Source organism: Chelonoidis abingdonii, chromosome 9, assembly GCF_003597395.2.
Source record: "Chelonoidis abingdonii isolate Lonesome George chromosome 9, CheloAbing_2.0, whole genome shotgun sequence".
NCBI lineage: Eukaryota > Metazoa > Chordata > Testudines > Testudinidae > Chelonoidis > Chelonoidis abingdonii.
The window spans coordinates 47,619,044-47,635,713 of record NC_133777.1 but is presented as its reverse complement, the minus strand read 5'-3'; the positions used below and the strand labels follow the sequence as shown (position 1 = coordinate 47,635,713).

Sequence of the window (16,670 nt, the reverse complement as noted above, 5' to 3'; positions counted from 1 at the left end):
TTTGCACAGCTAGGAAATGATTGGGGCGGGATCCATGTGAAATGGAGATTGTTGGGCTACCCCTGCTGAGGGCTAATGTCCAGTCCGAAGAACAAGTTCCAAAACTTAGCCTATCCAAAATCATTGTTTTATTTCTGATCCTGGGGAATGGCCCAGGGGTTTTCTGAGACCCCTCCGTGCTGTGCCTGTATACACAGCTAAACCCAGGACTCCTCTTTCAACCAGGGGACAGTGGACTGGGCTGGGAACCATGACCCAGTTCCTCAAAAGTAGTTAGGCTCAATGGAAGTTAGGAGCCTAAATACTTTGGAAGAATTCGGCCCAGGAGACTGTAAATTCAAGAGTCGTTGCTTCCAGTGATGGCTGTTCATATTTATGTGTATTTGTACTTGACTGTAGCTTCCTCTGCATGCACTAGGGAGAATGAGACCTGTCTCCCCCTGTTTTACAGGTAAGGTCACCAAGAGGCTGCACAATGGTCCTCTTGGGAAAGGTCATGTTAATATCTAGGTCATTATTATGGCGGACCTGACTGTCATCCACTGAGTCAGGCTGGCTGTTGAAGTGAACATCCAAAGCATGTGTTGGTTGTCCTGTCAGTAGCCACAGCTCTAACCACTAGAGAACACTTCCATTTCCAACACAGGCATGGAACCCAGGCAGCCTGAATTGTCTGCTGTCTAACAAACCATTGAACAGTCCACTTACACAGTGGATTAGCTGATTGGGCAGAGGGCCATGGGCTGGTTCTAAAGGGCCTGCATTAAACTGGATACCAATCACGGCTGGGCATCTTGTGGTGCCACATGATGGAATTTCTCTGTGGCCAGTTTCATGAAGGCTACAGCTAAATTTATCTTTAAAACCAAATTTTACTCCCCCCCCCCCCCCAAATTACATACATGGGAATTTAGGTAGGTGGCCACTAATTTTGGCCCTTTGCCATTGTACCTCAGTTCCCCTGTGTGAGATGGGGATGATTACACCCCCCCTCCCTAACTGCAGTTTTGGGTAGATAAATGCAGTCATGTTTAGGAGGCAGAGTGGAAGGATGTCAGGGGCTGGGAGCTGTCTAGAGTAGAACATAGGGCTGTGTTGAAAGAGTAAGGAATGGTGGGAAGGTTAAAGTTGTCCTGGAGGCAGCTGAGCAGTCAGTATCTTGGCAGCACCAGGTGTGGGGAGGCTGGGAGAACAGAGGGGTTGTTAGTAATACTGTCAGGGGATAGAGCCAGCTCTGCTCTTTTGAGGGCAGTGTGTGCAGAACGCCGCTGCTGACCTTCAGCTGGGTAGTTGGGTGTGCTTGCAGTTGAAGCACTGGCTTTGGACTCACCAGTTGATGGTTAAATTCCTGGGTCTGCCACTGTATTCTTAGGCAACCACAACCATGAGAGACTGCTGAACTTGAATTAATAATCAAATTAGATGCAGTTAACTTAGGTTTAAACAGAGACTGGGAATGGTTGGGTCATTACACTACTTGACTCTATTTCCCCATGTTAAGTTTTCCTCACAACTTCTATGGGTCATCTCAGTTATCACTTCAAAGGTTTTTTTTCCTCCTGCTGATGATAGCTCATCTCAATTGATTGGACTCGTACAGTTGGTATGGGTACTTCCACCTTTTCGTGTTCTCTGTATGTATAAATATGTGCGTTCCATTCTATGCATCCAAAGAAGTGAGCTGTAGCCCACGAAAGCTTATGCTGAAATAAATGTTAGTCTCTAAGGTTCCACAGGTACTCCTGTTCTTTTTTGCAGATACAGATTAACATGGCTGCTATTTTGAAACCATGTCACAGCCTCTCTATGGCTCAGTTTCCACAGGTGTCAAACAGGGATAAAATTTCTTCCCCACATCTTGTGTGAGCAGAGAAACCAACTCTGTGGGTGCTCTGGGGCTGGAACACCCATGGGAAAAAATGGTGAGAGCTAAGCACCCAGTGCAGCCCAATGCCTCCTGTCCACCAGCACACCCCATGGATCAGCACCTCCCCCTCCCTACATCTCCTGTAAGCAGCTGTTTTGCAGCATGCTTAGGGAAAGGGGGTAGAATGGGCAGGAAGAGGCAGGGCAGGAGTGAAGTGGTGGAATGGGGTCACGCAGCAGGCTGCCCAGAGGATTCAGGGGGCAAAGCAGGAGAGCTGCAGCACTTGTACTCACCTGGTGGCGGTCTGGGTCTTCAGCAGCAGCAGGCCCTTCAGTGCTGCCAAAGGCCCAGAGCAACTGAAGGGTCCCCTGCTGCTGAAGACCCAGCCTGCCACCAGGCCAGGACTCACAGGGCCCCTGAAAGACCTAGGGCAAATTACCCTACTTGCCCCTTCACCCTGGGCAGCCTTGGCCAAGCATCCCCCAGCACTGTGTATATCAGGATCTCCTCCCTCATGTTAGTGATGTGCCCAGGTAGCCTGGCAATAGGGAACAGCATAAAAACCGTTAGTGATGCACCTCCAGTTTTAGATTCACTGGGGCACATCAGCCCTTCTAAAGGCATGTCTACACTGGCACTGTAGCTTTCTTGCTCAGGAATGTTTTTAAGGTCAGGCTTGACAAAGCCCTGGCGGGGATGATTTAGTTGGGAGTTGGACTAGATGACCTCCTGAGGTCCCTTCCAACCCTGATATTCTATGTGAAAAGACACCCTTGAGTGCAGCAAGTTTCAGTGCTATAAAGCACCAGTGTAGACAGTGCACCAGCACTGGTAGCCTCACCCCTTGTGGAGGTGATTTGGAGCACTAGGAGAGCTCTCTCCCAGTGCTGTGCCATGACACAAACCACATTAAAGCGCTGCCAGCGTAGACTAGCCCTTAGGTGGTAGCCTGTGTAGACTATCAGCCTGAGTAGGGAAAGCCACAGCAGGTCCAGGCCAAAGCCAGTGGTGTTGGTCTTGATGTAAGGACTCCACGATAGTGGATCCACAGCAGCCCTTGCTAAGCTTTACCAAGGATTCTTCACTCATCCCACTAAGAGAGTGCAGCCTCTACCCAGTATTAATTTGGTTAGTTCCCCTCCCAGCCCTTGGATCTACTTATGCCTTTGCCTGGCAGATTACATGGTCTTGTGTATGCTATTTCCTCCCCCTCTTGGGCTGAATCACTCTTCTCAGTTGCCCTAGTTTATGGAAGAACTCCACCCCCCTTTGCGCGCACACACACACACACACTTGCTACTTCACCAACTTAAGCTGTCTACACTACAATCCTAAGTGGACTTATGTTAAGTCACCTTACAACCACTGCATTAATTTACCATCAACCAGAGGATGTGGACAGCAGCCACAGTGGTAGTGATCCTGGTGAGGACATGGTGCCAACCTGGGGGACAGAGCCAGGGCTTCTCACCTCTGTGCTCCCAACCAGGAGTACAACTGCCTGGGGCTTCTTGCTTCAAAGAGAGATCCACACTTGGAGTCTAGCTGGCTGCCACACTCCTGGCAGCAACTCTGGGGGGCAGTAGGGCTCCCAGTGGGGAGCCCAGGTAGCAGACCAAGCCAGGATGGAGTGGAGACAGGGCCAGCTTTAGCAAGTGTGGGGCTGGATTCATGGGCCTTGTACTCACCCGGCAGCACTCTGAGTCTTTGGCAGCACTTCAGATTGCTGTGCTCTGCCAGGGCCCATGGGGCTTACTACACTCCAGACAGGGGAGGACTGGCCATAGTGTAGCAAGCCCTGCTCAGGTTTGGTGGGGGGGGCGAGAAGCAGGGCCATGTGCTTAGAGCTATCTGCCCACTCTCTGGCCAGGGTAATAGGGCCATAGGGATTGCCATGCTCCAGCCAGGGGAGCAAGGCCCCATGGGCGGTGGGAGGGAACCAGCCTAAAGCCAGCTCTGAGTGGAGACCTGGCAGCAGTCAGGCTGTGGAAACTGGCTTTCTTGTGAATTACATGACTTCAGTGGAGCCATGAAATTGACAAGAATGCCAGTCAGTCAATAGCTGACGTAAGGAACAGTATCTACACTGTCACTCAGTCACCCTAACTACACTGACAGAAGCACTATGCCACTCATTGAGGTGGCTTTATTATGTTGCCATTGCAGGGAGTTACATTGACAGGAGGAACAAGTCAGCAAAACTATTCAGTGTAGACAAGGCCATAGTGTTCCCCACAGCAGCACAGCCCTATGAACATGTTCAGGAAATAGCCTGTGTATCTCCTATCTCCCCAATAGGAACACACCTCATAGCTGCTGGCATCCTCCACCCCAACACTACTGGTGGCATCAGTGCTCCTGCTCTATGCACCCACTTGGGGACAGAGCTGTTCCCTGCATTGGCAGTTTTCACTGTAACATGAGCAAGGCAGGTTGGATGATGCCAGCTACAGAGGTCAGCATAGCTGCAGAGTCCCTTCCCCCACTTCCCCTCCCACTGTAAAGGGTGTTGAGCAGCCTACTTTTCTGACCAATCCAGATAAAGTGCAGGAGGTTGTTTAAGTGATGTTTATACAGTGGCCTAACAAGCCAAACCCAACTGAACCACCTCAGGGCCAGGATTATGATGAATGCCTGGCCACTGAAGTTACACCAGGGATGAGTTTGGTCCATTGGTAGCTGTTCTCATTAGCAATAGCCTCCATGACACCTTGTAAAGTCTAGTGTAGCAATTCCAACTGGAGGAGGCTTATCTACACTAGTCTGAGCTTGCCAACTTCAAAATAAAAGTTGTTTAGTGGGGTACCGTGAGGTACTAGTTGCCCTGACAGTGATACCCTAGTATATAGTGAGGCAGTGAGCCCCTCCCATCCCATAGCCACACTATTTTTAGCATGGGTATCTTTCTATCTAGGACAGGCATGCTGTTAGATCAGTTCTCAGCACTCTGGCTGTTGTCACTGGTGACTCAGCCTTCAGCACTGGCCTGTTTGCAGAGGGAGTCCTGGCTGGAGAAGGGCTGCAGGTGGCAGGTGTTAGATTCCAAGCAGCTCAGGACAGCACCTCCATTTCACACTGCTGACAGCTCTACTCTGTTGCCAGGAGAGGCTAACTCTGCACTCAACCCCGCCCCCTCCACTGACTATTCTCATGAATTGAGACTGCAGTGCTTGGGAAGACCACCTCTTTGAGTTACCCCCACAGAATAGACAGCACCACTCACCCATTAAGTCAGCACTGACCAGACTCAAGTCCGGTTTTGGGTTTATTTTATGACAAGAGGTACAAGTCACATGACAGCACCAGCCATTGCAAGGCTGTGGTTTTTGTAGATGAAGCAGATGGTCAGAGTCACAGAGACCAAACCAATAGCAGCAGCCACCAAGCTCAGCCCAAGCACCAGCCCAGGGGTCTCTTCCATGCCTGTAGGAAAGATTTGTGGTTAGAATGGGAACTAGATGTTTTTCCAGCCTTAGTGGAGTCAATCATACATAAGCAAGCCAGTTATTCCCCTTCTTCTGTAGTCAGGCATTTGATTTTTTCCTTCTTAAGTGTAGTGCTTAGCACTTAGACTTTCATCTTGAAATCTTATCCTGTCCTCTAGAGTGCAAGAGGAGAGGAGTTTAGGGTGTCAGCCACAAGTTTTTATCAACACACTCATCCCCACCTCACCAAATCTAAATTGAGAATGAAAATATTGACTAATACCGGGCCCAGGAACTGACCCCCTAAATACACCCTTGTTCTCACAGCAGACCATTGATAATTAATCTGAGTACCATCTTTCAACCAGTTGTGAATCCAGTTATAGTAGTTTCATCTACATGCATTTCCTTAGTTTGCTTGTGACATTCATTGGACCTGTCAAAGGTTACTAAGAAGTGTATCCTCTCCCAATGTGGATGCTCCCCCCCCCCCACCTCTGGCACCACTAGACCAGTAGTTTGACAGTTATTGGTTTGACAGGATTTGTTCTTGGTATATTTGTGCTGCCTACTCCCTATAACCCTATTGTCTTCTAGGTGCTTACAAACTGATTGTTACCTGGAAAGGTATCGAACAAAGTGAGGTTGAGTGGTCTGATTTCCCCAGGCTGTGTGTTCCTGTTTTGAGAGCTAGGTATATGTTTGCACCTCTCTAGTCCTCTGGAACCTCACTCCTCCTCTGTTCTCAGAGATGATCACTAACAGTTCAGAGATTTCTTCAGCTAGTTCTTAGGATAGATACAAGGCCCTGCCAACTGGAATACATCTAAGTACTCTTTATTCCATTCTTTAGCTACTTAGACTTGTGTTCCTTCCACCTTAATAGTTGTGTTGAGTATCTGGTCACTGTTAACCTTTTTAATGGTGACTGAAGCAAAATAAGCACTAGACACCTCAGTCTTCTTGATCTCCTCCCCACTAAGAAAGGGATAGGTCCTTTCCTTAGGTCTACTTCTAGTGTATTTGCAGAACTGCTTATTGCCTTATGTCTCATGGTAGGTGTAACTTGTTTTGTTAGTCTGATTTTGTCCTTACATGCTTGTATTATTTTGTACTCCTTAGCATTTTTAATTCAGGTAATTAAAGAGCTCGATAGGCCAAGAGGGATCTTGCTCTTTCCTTTAAATTGGGTTACAAGCACAACTGCAAAGTAAGATCTCCTTGAGAAGTCACTTGAATTAATTTCCCCCTTACATTTTCTTCCCTTGGGACCTTTCCCTACCTGTCTGTCAGTTAAAGTCCATTGTCTTGATTTTACTGCTCTTGTTTTAGGATTGCAAAAAAGACTTATTGCATGATCACTTCCACCCCAATTGCCTTCCACCTTCTGATGTGTTACTGATCCTGACCAACAGGGAAGCATTAAGTCTGATGGAAAGTAGAGGAAGTAACTGGGGGTAGATCCAAGACAGAATGTAGTGGGGACAACTCTAAGAACTTGTCGGAAGAGTTAGGTTTTGCTGTCTGGGTAGTCCAGTACATCTTAGAAAAGTCCCCCATTACTACCAGGTCTTCTGTTTTGATATTTCTATGTCCTAGAAATGCCTCAGCCACTCCTTCCTGATTTAGGGGTCTACAATAGACTCCCCTCCCCCCACCCCCCATGATATGATCTTTAGGCAGTGACTTTAAGCTGATCTGCCTCATCCCCTTCTGGATCTTAGGACACATGTACATCAAGACTAGATAAGGTCTCCTTTTTTAATCCTGTCCTTCCTGAAGGAGCGATACCCATCTATAGCTATGTTCCAGTCATGAGATTTATCCCATCAAGTCTGACAATTAAGTCATGGTTTAGTTTATGTACTTATGCTACCAATTCAGTTTATTCCACATACTCCTTGGATTTGTGTATGACATCCAAGACATGGATCATGATTAACAAGGTGGGAATCTATGAACCTATTGTAATTTTCCACGTTCCCTCCTAATTCTAGCCCTCTGTTAAGGTCACCGTATTGGTTATGTGGTGTCAACTTCCTGGAGTTTAGCAGGAAGTATCGGTCTCCTACAGGTCACCCAGATTATAAATTGGTCTTGACCACTTTAATGCTTCAACCTAGCTGGGGGTGGAGTCAGGAGTGGAGGGTGGAGAACTCCCCTGGATTCTAATTAGGTCCTTTCCTATCCTCCCCACTGGTCTGACAGGCCCATAAGTTTGTCCTGGCAAAGCTGTTTACTCAGTGTTCCCTTGAAGTGGTTGGAGGGAGTTTTCACTTTTTACAACAGGCTCAGTGCCCTGAAGGTGCATAGACTATTGCTGTACAAGTTAAGTACCTGGTGATGCTGCCTTCCATACTTCTGTTTGTTCTTCCACAAGATTCCTTGATCCCTGATAGGCATAAGTGATGAATAGGGGTCCTATCACAACATCAGCTTCAGTCTCCCTCACTGAGGAGTCACCTGTATTGAAGGAAGAGAAAAGTTATTACATCTGCGTGGCTTCTTTCATTCTCACAAAGTGGATAAAGACAACCCATGGACCTTCAGCTCAGCTAGCAGACCCCCCCCCGCTTTTTATTGGGAAAGGCCTAAACTCCCCACATAACCACCTATTAACTCCAATTATATAGGTCATACCATGCCTGGAGGCCACATCTCTCTGGAAACGCCTCCTTGGCCATCTGTCCAGAGGTCTGACTCTCCTAGACTGTCCAGCCAGCCCACAGTTCCCAGTCTCACAGCACCTGCAGATGTCGCTGGTGCCTTCCACTGGAGACCAGCTGCAATAGAACAGGAACAATCTACAGGAAAGTGTTCTGTTCTAGGCTGCCTATCACTCCCCTGGTGGGGTTCTAGTCTACTCACATGTTGCCTGCTTTGTTGAAGGAACAAGCCTTGTTCAAGGGATCTGGGGCTTGCTCAACTGCAGTGACTTTCAGATGACAGGTGATGTAGATCTGGAGGGGAAGTGGGAAGAGTGGTTAAGACCATTCCAGGGGACACTAACATCTGCTTAAGCAGGGGGGGAGAAGAGAGAGAATGACTTGGAGCAGAAGTCCAGAGCTCACCAAGTTCCTGGCATCTCCTGCAAACCTGAACACATCCACCATGAACTGCAGTGTGTCCTGCCTGGGCCTGGGGGATATGAAGGCTGAGGTGGTGTCATCTGACCTCCCATCCACCAGGCATCTACACAAGAACCAAGGGTCAGTGAGAGTCCCTGATCAGTCTTGTTTTAAAGAAAAAAGGGCTCCCAGTTCTTACCCATTGAAGTCAATGACAGCATAGTGGGGAGAGGAGTCCCTGTCTGGGGTCAGGGTAGCCACACAGCTGTCCACAAAGAGCCTCAGAGCCACATGGTTCCCAGTGTTGACATCAGCTTGGATATGCATGACCTCCCCTAGCTGGAACCCATTGGAGGGTCTCTCAGCACTCCAGTCATCTGGAAGGCAAGCTCACAGTGAGCAGGACAGACAGGCAGGCAGGGTCGGGCTCCCCTGAAGGCTCCGGCTCCCCTGAAGGCTCCTCCCACCTACCATTCATCAGGTGCAGGGAGAAACCCAGCTTCTCCTCTGCAGACAGGATGGAGCTGAAGGGAACCCAGGTTGGCTTGATGGCTTTACTGCTCACATTGTCCTTCCTGTGAGAGGAGCAAACCTCAGTCACTGAGCCAGATCCGACAACAGGGACTGAATGGGAGGGAGGGGACCTGAGCACCTCAGACACTGACCTGGGATAGTGACACTCAATAGGAATCACAGCTGGATTGGTTCTCAGGATCACTGGGTTGCTGTCAGGGGTGGGGTTATAGTGCAGCCTTGTGCTGTAAACCAGGGTGTCTGGGGTCATCTGGGAAGAAACAGACATGGAAGAGTTAGCAGCATACAAACATTCAAAGCCACTAGGGTCAGCAAGACCTAGAGAGACATTTCCTGTTAATGGAAAGTCTTTCAACACATGTACAACCATAATTGTATGGTAATAGAAACATTGTTTTTAGAGATCATGCCATGGAATGCCAGCCAGGTCAATACTGATGTGTAGAACTAGGGCCTATGGTACCTATCTCTGGTCATTGCAGCATCTGCTTCTAGCACCATCTTTCCTACTGGTAATCATCTTTTCTTGCAACTTCCAAAGTGAATTCATCTTCACTGTAGGAGAATCTAGCTCCCATTGGGCACTCCCTTATGCTATCAGTCATCTTTATGTGGGCAAGGAGGATTAATCCAGCTGTCCTGGCCTATTGTTATAGGGACTCTCCCATAGCAAGTCACATATTGGGCAGATATTGGTTGGGGGAGTGGGGGGGGAAAAGAGGTCCCTTCACAAAGGGTGAAGATCCAATAGCTGGTTGCAACCATCTCTTAGCATTACAAGCAGGGAAAGCCAATCAATGTGGTGGTACCTCAAGATACGACCCAGAGACATAGGTGTCCTAGCCAATACTACACTGGCCTGTAGCCTCCTGCAGCACTGGGCAAAGATGTGGCAGAAAGTTAAGTGGGATCCAGTTGTGCCTGTCCATGCCACCATGTACTTCTCTAAAGGTACAGCTAAAACTACAAATAAAAGCAGGCTTCTTAACTTGGGTGAGCTAATTTGGGTTCAAATAGCAGAGATGACCTGGCACATCTGATTTTAATCCAGGTTGCAGCTCAGATTCAACCCCAGGCTCCTCTACAAGCTTTAGCTGAGCTGCTAACACAAGTTAAAAAGCCAAGTTGCTGCGTGTTCAGTGCTGTTTGACTCCCAAGACATCAATGCCAAGTAAGAACTCGTTTGAGTTTAGATACACTAGATCAGTCCCTCTTGTCAGGGAAAAAGGCCCCTAGTCTCTTATTACTACTAAGAACTACTAGCATTAACAGGAGGCCTAATGGAAGTTTCCTAACAACCCGACTAAAAGCCAGACAGCCTGCTTCAATTATTATTTGATAAAAATAGATGCATGTACTAACGACATATTAATAAAGATAGAGAAGACGATTTGTCAGCATATAAGCCATCTGGCCGCCGGAATTGGGAACTAGACACAGGTTCACCAAGGACCCCAAATAGCCCTGCATAGCTTGCCAAACGAAAACCGCAAGTAAGGGGTATCTGAACAGTCAAGGCCGCCTGACTGTCAGGGACTATCTATACGGAAATGAAACACAGTACGCTTGCATTTTTTAAGGTTATAGGAGTTTAGTGTATCAAATAAGGCAATTACTTAATTGTTTAGCCGTGTATGTCACATGACATAACCATAAAAGGTATAACAAATGAATTTAATGAAATATGCTAATTGCGGCTTGTAGCTATATAGCGGATGAAGCGCATAAGCATGTTCAGGAGGCCAGCCCCATCCCGTTGCATGGGAGAACTGCTGACCTCCACTTGTGCACAGGTGATGTATACTCAATAAAGGTGCCTCAGGACTGTCTGAATCAAAAGTACAGAGGTGGTCTCTCTTTCCCCGACAATTTTGGTGCCGTGACTCGGATCTCACAGGTGGGTACCTGGACCAGAGGACCTTGCGGATGACCCTCCCAACCCCGGGCCCACTAAGAGGTAAGAGACCTTTTGAAATCTCTATGGGGTTTGGTGGAGGTGAGGTCCGTAGGCTCTGTCTGGGTAAGTCACAAGCTGAGATCGAACACGTTTGTGTAATCAGACAAGCCAGACGCCCTTCTAAGACTCCCGAAAACTCTGGAGTACAAAGGTGTCCCGCTGCCCGAACCCGATCCCGATCCCGTCTCGATAGCCGGCTCCCTGGGAAACGACCCTTCCGGTCCAGAATGGGTGCGTAACCCAGGATTAGTGGTTGAAGTTTGGTGGCGCCTGTGTGAGTGTATAAGGCCGGGCGGCCGGAGTGTGTGACAGCTGTGGGAAGACGCCCCGAACCCCCTGCGAAGCGAAAGCTCGTGACCGGGAGTGTTTCGAAAGCAAGGCCCACAGCTGAGGTTGCAGAACTGTGCTGTACCTGTGATGCTTCCCCTGCCGATGAGCCTTGGTGAGTGGCTCTGAAACTGGGGAGGGTAAAGTGTGTTCTGTGTGGCTACTTGTGTTTGTAAGATAGCGTTGAAGTAAAAGTTGGATGATGGGGGCAGAGCAATCAAAAGGGATTCCTGCCCCACCAAAAGGTACCCCCACCGCTTACATGTATGTGCACAGCGGTCCGTCGATGTGTAAATATATGCAAAAATGGAACCAATATACCAAAAATGATCCGAAGCTACAATTTCCTTTAGAGGGTAGTTTTGACCCTATTAAAATCGGACACCTTCGAGGTGCCCTTCTTGCCCATGCCGTACACCAGGGACAATTTGACACATACCTGGAATGGCATGATGAAACAGAGAAAAGACGCCAGGAATCGAAAGTGAGAAGCTTAAAAGATACCCAGGAAAAATTAAAAACTCAGTTAAAGGAAACGCAGGAAAAACTAAAAAGCGCCAATGACATGTTAAATCCCGTTTCAGCAGCAGTTCCTTTGTGCCCCTCGACATCCTGCCCCCTTTCCAGTGCAAAAAAGCCAGCCCCATCAGCCCCACCGGAAGATTTAATCGATTTGTTTTTAGAATGCAGACAATGGCCTCGTTCGGGCCCCCCACCTTATCACTTACGATCTGATAGTGCGGATACGGGAAGCAACTCACAGGAAAATTCTGCAGCCTCCACAACCTCGAATGAATCTTCCCACTGCCAAATCCCTCCGGGGACCTCAAATATTTCCTCTGGAGCCAGCAGCAGTCCCCGTACACCCCCTGAGTTGACCCCCAAACAGCAAGTACAGGAGGTGGAGGCCTTTAGACGAGAATGCGACGCTGTCATAGCAAAACGCACTGGGGATCCTAGCGAGGGACCCGATTCGTCAATAGACGACTGCCTGCGTCGTTTATCAAATAGGTTCGCAGGAATAAAAGAGCTCTTAAAATCCCCAGAAATGAAAGACGACCTAATTGGATACACGCCTCCCACTGCAAAAAGGTGACCCCACCACTCGACCCAACTTGCGAGCCTTTTGTCCCCTCTGTTGAGCACTCAGAAATAACAGACATTCCTTATCAAGAACCCCGATATAATCTCAGGAAAAGACAGGAAAAAAACTACACGAGCCCATGGCTGATCCTAGACAAAAGATCAGGGAAACAGCCTTAGTGCGGAAATGGTTAATGCCTTCCATATGGTTTATTTCTGTCCTTATGTTCCTATTGTTTGTGTTGAACTGTTATGATTCCTTTTTATTTTCTATGACCATTCGGAAAGAGACGAGAAAACTTCTTCCCTCTACTGAAGAGCCGCCAACACCTACCATATGGGAAAAGGAGGATCTGGATTTTCCATTGTGAAAAAAAAGAAGCACCCAAGTGTTCTCTAGAACTGAAAAACCCAAGCGACTCACGGTTGGAGATGTTAAAAATTGGCCCTGGTATAAAAGGCGGTCAATAGTGTGGTGGCAGGGAGGAAAATGTGGGGAAGAATCATGGTTTTGTGGGATAAAATGGATTCTAGGGTTTATCCCCAGTACAGGGACCTGTCAAGTCGGCCAGGTTCCGTGGCCGTGTGTTACTATCCCTGAGCTATTAGATAACTTGGCAGCCTCCCATGTTCCCCCCACAACCCCTCCCCTTCCAAGTCATATCACTCCTCACCAGAGCCACCTCACCCGAAGGCCCCACCACGTTTCAGAGATACCCACACACACTGCCTCCACTATATTGCAATGGCCCAGACCTTCTCTTTCTAGCGATTTATACTCCTATTGTGCCACTAGATTGTTCTTGTGGGTCCAGGGTGATATGTACGAACGAGTGATAGAATGGAATACCTTTGGAACAGTATATATCACCTTTGTAAACATAACTGCAGATCCAAACGAGCAACCTCAGAAAACCCTCTATTTTGTGTCTAAATGGGGACCAAATGTAGACTATATGCTACTTCCAGGCATTTGTTATACTCATGGTGAGCAAGGACCAGAGTGCTTTCTGGTCACTCAAATTAACCGAACTGCTGTAAATACACAGAGATATTGTCCTGTTACAGTAAATTTTGCATGTGAAGAAAGATTCCCTCTCGTTGAGAACATCACATGCACTCTTATACAGTATACACCATCCCACTCCACTAATATTTCACTAACACAACAAGGTATCCAAGTTGAGGAACAAACATTGTGGTATGAACCAGAGGATACACCCGATATGTCAGGATTCAAATGGACCATATTAAATGCCACCCTTGGAACAATTCGATTCTCTCTTCCTTTGGCCCATTTTCAGATTGCAGCGACTTATTCTAACTGCTCAAAAGGCGCTGCCCTTCGGTTAATGCAACAACTAACGTGGACTAAGTCCCTTAAAAGAAAAAGGGACATTGCAGATACTTTAGTATTAGGAGCAAACACAGCTGCTTCAGCTTGGACTATTTTAAAATCACAGCAACATGAGGGGAGACTGGGTGTTCTAGAACAGGCTGCGGGGTTTATGTCTGGGGCACAGTTGACCAATGTCAAAGCGGGAGTAGGAGAATTACATATAATCTCTACTCTAAGTGCTATCACCCAGGATCTGTTAAAACAAATGATCCTACAGACCACAGCGGCAGGAAAGGCATTGCAGTGGGACCACGCATGTTCCGAGGTACAAGATTTTCTTAATGTCAACCTCGCCTCTATAAAAGAGGATTTAGGTCACCAGACTTGGCCCACTGCCCTTACTAACGCTTCAGGTATACCACCCGATTTGTGGCCTTGGAGACATGCTTGGAAATTCTCTGGCTGGAAATGTTGGCTCTCACAGTGCTCCTTCCAGGCATACGGACCTGTGAAAGGACTATGGGCCCCTGCTTATCGCATCCTCCCGGGTCCATGGGGTGGTTGTCTGTGGGACTGGGTACTCCATAGAGACGTTTGGGAAATTAAACCTCCCTATGGCCCAAACCGTTTCTTAGTCAGTGCCCCGGCCATAACCCCAGATTTATGGATAGGATTAGGCAACCTTTGGACCTACTGGCCCTTGCAACCCCCACAGCTCCAATGTATTCGACAATTACAACCCGGAGAAGTGATTACTGTCCATCACCGTGTTTGTTGGCAAGGCAAGGGCCTCCTCCAAAACCTCGCTTCCCAAACCTTTTCCGAACAAACTGATGGTTGTGTTAGTGTAAATGCCTCTGGAGAGCATGATGTGGCTTTTAATATTAAGACGGCCTCCGGAGTGCATACTCTCTACTGGCCAGTCAGAAGGACATATCATAGTTCCCTCCAATTTCAAGTTCCCTTCGATTGGACGTCTTTGGTTGTTGACCGATTCAATGCATTATCTTCTCTTTTACCAAAGGTCCAATCCATTTCCCAGTTACAGAACCAGGTCCATTACATTGAGACTATATATCAAGGTAGTCTCAATGCTTTCCAAACCGCTCATTTGGTGTCTACCCTCTGTGTACAAACCGACATTATGTGTCAACTTACAAAGGTTCTACACCCCTCTAGCCGTCCATGGTATATCTGGGTTCTTGCAGGGTCCGGAGCACTTCTGATATTTGGAGCCTTATTATAGTGTTACCGGTGTTGTAAAATCTGTTGCCCTACCCGTCTCTGTTCAAACACTCCACCCATGCCACAAGTCTTAGCCCTTCACCCCTTACGAGATGTCACCCCTCCCGACGAACAATACTATGATTCTTTAGCTCCTGATACTGTCTCGTTCTCAACCTTCGAGACTCCACCAACTCCGCACAGTTCCCCTTCACACCTACCAAATATTCCTGAGGAGGTATTTGATGCCATAAATTGTGATTAAGGCATCAAAAAGGAGGGAGTTGTCAGGGAAAAAGGCCCCTAGTCTCTTATTACTCCTAACAACTACTAGCATTAACAGGAGGCCTAATGGAAGTTTCCTAACAACCCGACTAAAAGCCAGACAGCCTGCTTCAATTATTATTTGATAAAAATAGATGCATGTACTAACGACATATTAATAAAGATAGAGAAGACGATTTGTCAGCATATAAGCCATCTGGCCAGAATCGGGGAACTAGACACAGGTCACAAGGACCCCAAATAGGCCTGCATAGCTTGCCAAACGAAAACCGCAAGTAGGGGTATCTGAACAGTCAAGGCTGCCTGACTGTCAGGGGACTATCTATACGGAAATGAAACACAGTACGCTTGCATTTTTAAGAGGTTATAGGAGTTTATGTATCAAATAAGGCAATTACCTAATTGTTTATGAAATATAGAACCATAAAAGGTATAACAAATGATTTAATGAAAGATGCTAATTTGCGGCTTGTAGCTATATAAGCTGAAGCATAATCATGTTCGGGAGGCCAGCCCATCCCTTGCATGGGAGAACGCTGGCCTCCACTTGTGCACAGGTGTATACTCAATAAAGGTGCCTCAGGCTGTCTGATCAAAGTACAGAGGTGGTCTTCTTTTCCCCGACACTCTACAGGGTCACTATTGTGAGGCAAGTATTGGACAAGCTAATAGTCACACGTGCCAGGTTCCTGGTCTCCAACTCAGATCTGGCCAGGCACTGAGGAATCATTCACTTACCCCTGTTCCTTATGGGACACCAACCTATCAGTGCCTTCGCTTAGGTTTCCTGGTGTCTCACAGAACCAGGCCTACTCCAGCCTAAGCAAAAATTTACAGTGTGTCCCCAGAGGGGAAGTTACATTGTGCTACCAAGCATCCCTCTCCACCCTATTTTTGGGAACTCTGTTAAAAGCACAGCTCAGGATTGTTGAGACACAGGTGACATTAGCGATTATCCATCATCCACAAGGGAGGATCAGAGTTAATCCCACCTTTTGGTGCCTTTAAGGCAACACTCCCTTTATTTCCCATTTATCCCACCTAACAAAGCACAGACAGGACAAAGTGTATGCGGCTCACCTTACTCACAGGTGCTCTAGCTTGTATGAAGCTGCCTTACCTGCAAGGTGCTACCACATTCATGGAGACCAGCTTCAAAGGTCACTGTGTTCTCTGCAGCATTAAGGGATGTGTGCTGGCAGGCAGCTGGGCCAAGGCTCAGATCAGCAGCTTTGATCAGTTTCCCAGTCCCAAACAGATCCCTGTGCACAGTGATCACCAGCTGAGCCTCCTCACACTGCACCGTGACAGGCTGCAGCAGGGACACAGCCCTGAGCTGGGAAGAATCAACCTGAGCCCAGGAGTAGGGCTGGGCAAGAGAAGGTACACGGGGTTGTCTCTGAGGGGTCTCAGCCCTGAGGTTGGGTCTCCAGATAGCTGAGTCCCTGCTAGAGAAATCCCAGGGATTGTAACAGATCACCCCACTGACTGCCCAGCACAGAACAGCAAAGCCCAGACTACCTCCATACCCCATCCTGCCTGCTTGCCACAAACCCAGCAT

The 16,670-nt window shown here is 47.8% G+C and overlaps 1 protein-coding gene across 1 annotated transcript; it reads right to left on the bottom strand.

Annotated features, from left to right (window-relative positions):
* Positions 1–5,156: 5,156 nt before the first annotated feature.
* Positions 5,157–16,670, bottom strand: LOC116836266 (zona pellucida sperm-binding protein 3-like). Its single transcript, XM_032799792.2, has 9 exons — positions 16,230–16,670; positions 9,026–9,144; positions 8,832–8,935; positions 8,560–8,737; positions 8,364–8,484; positions 8,161–8,252; positions 7,933–8,075; positions 7,630–7,755; positions 5,157–5,290 (listed from the first exon to the last, which is right to left on the bottom strand). The coding sequence occupies exons 1-9, from the start codon at positions 16,668–16,670 to the stop codon at positions 5,157–5,159; spliced, it is 1,458 nt and encodes a 485-aa protein (XP_032655683.2).

Bases quoted from the DNA above. Each gene is read 5' to 3' on its own strand.
- LOC116836266 (XM_032799792.2), bottom strand. From the start codon at position 16,670: ATGCTGGGTTTGTGGCAAGCAGGCAGGATGGGGTATGGAGGTAGTCTG. The intron at 8,076-8,160 runs GTGAGTAGACTA...GTTCTATTGCAG, and splicing joins TTCAACAAAGCAGGCAACAT to CTGGTCTCCAGTGGAAGGCA. The intron at 5,291-7,629 runs GTACTTAACTTG...TCTTTCCTACAG, and splicing joins ATGGAAGGCAGCATCACCAG to GCATGGAAGAGACCCCTGGG.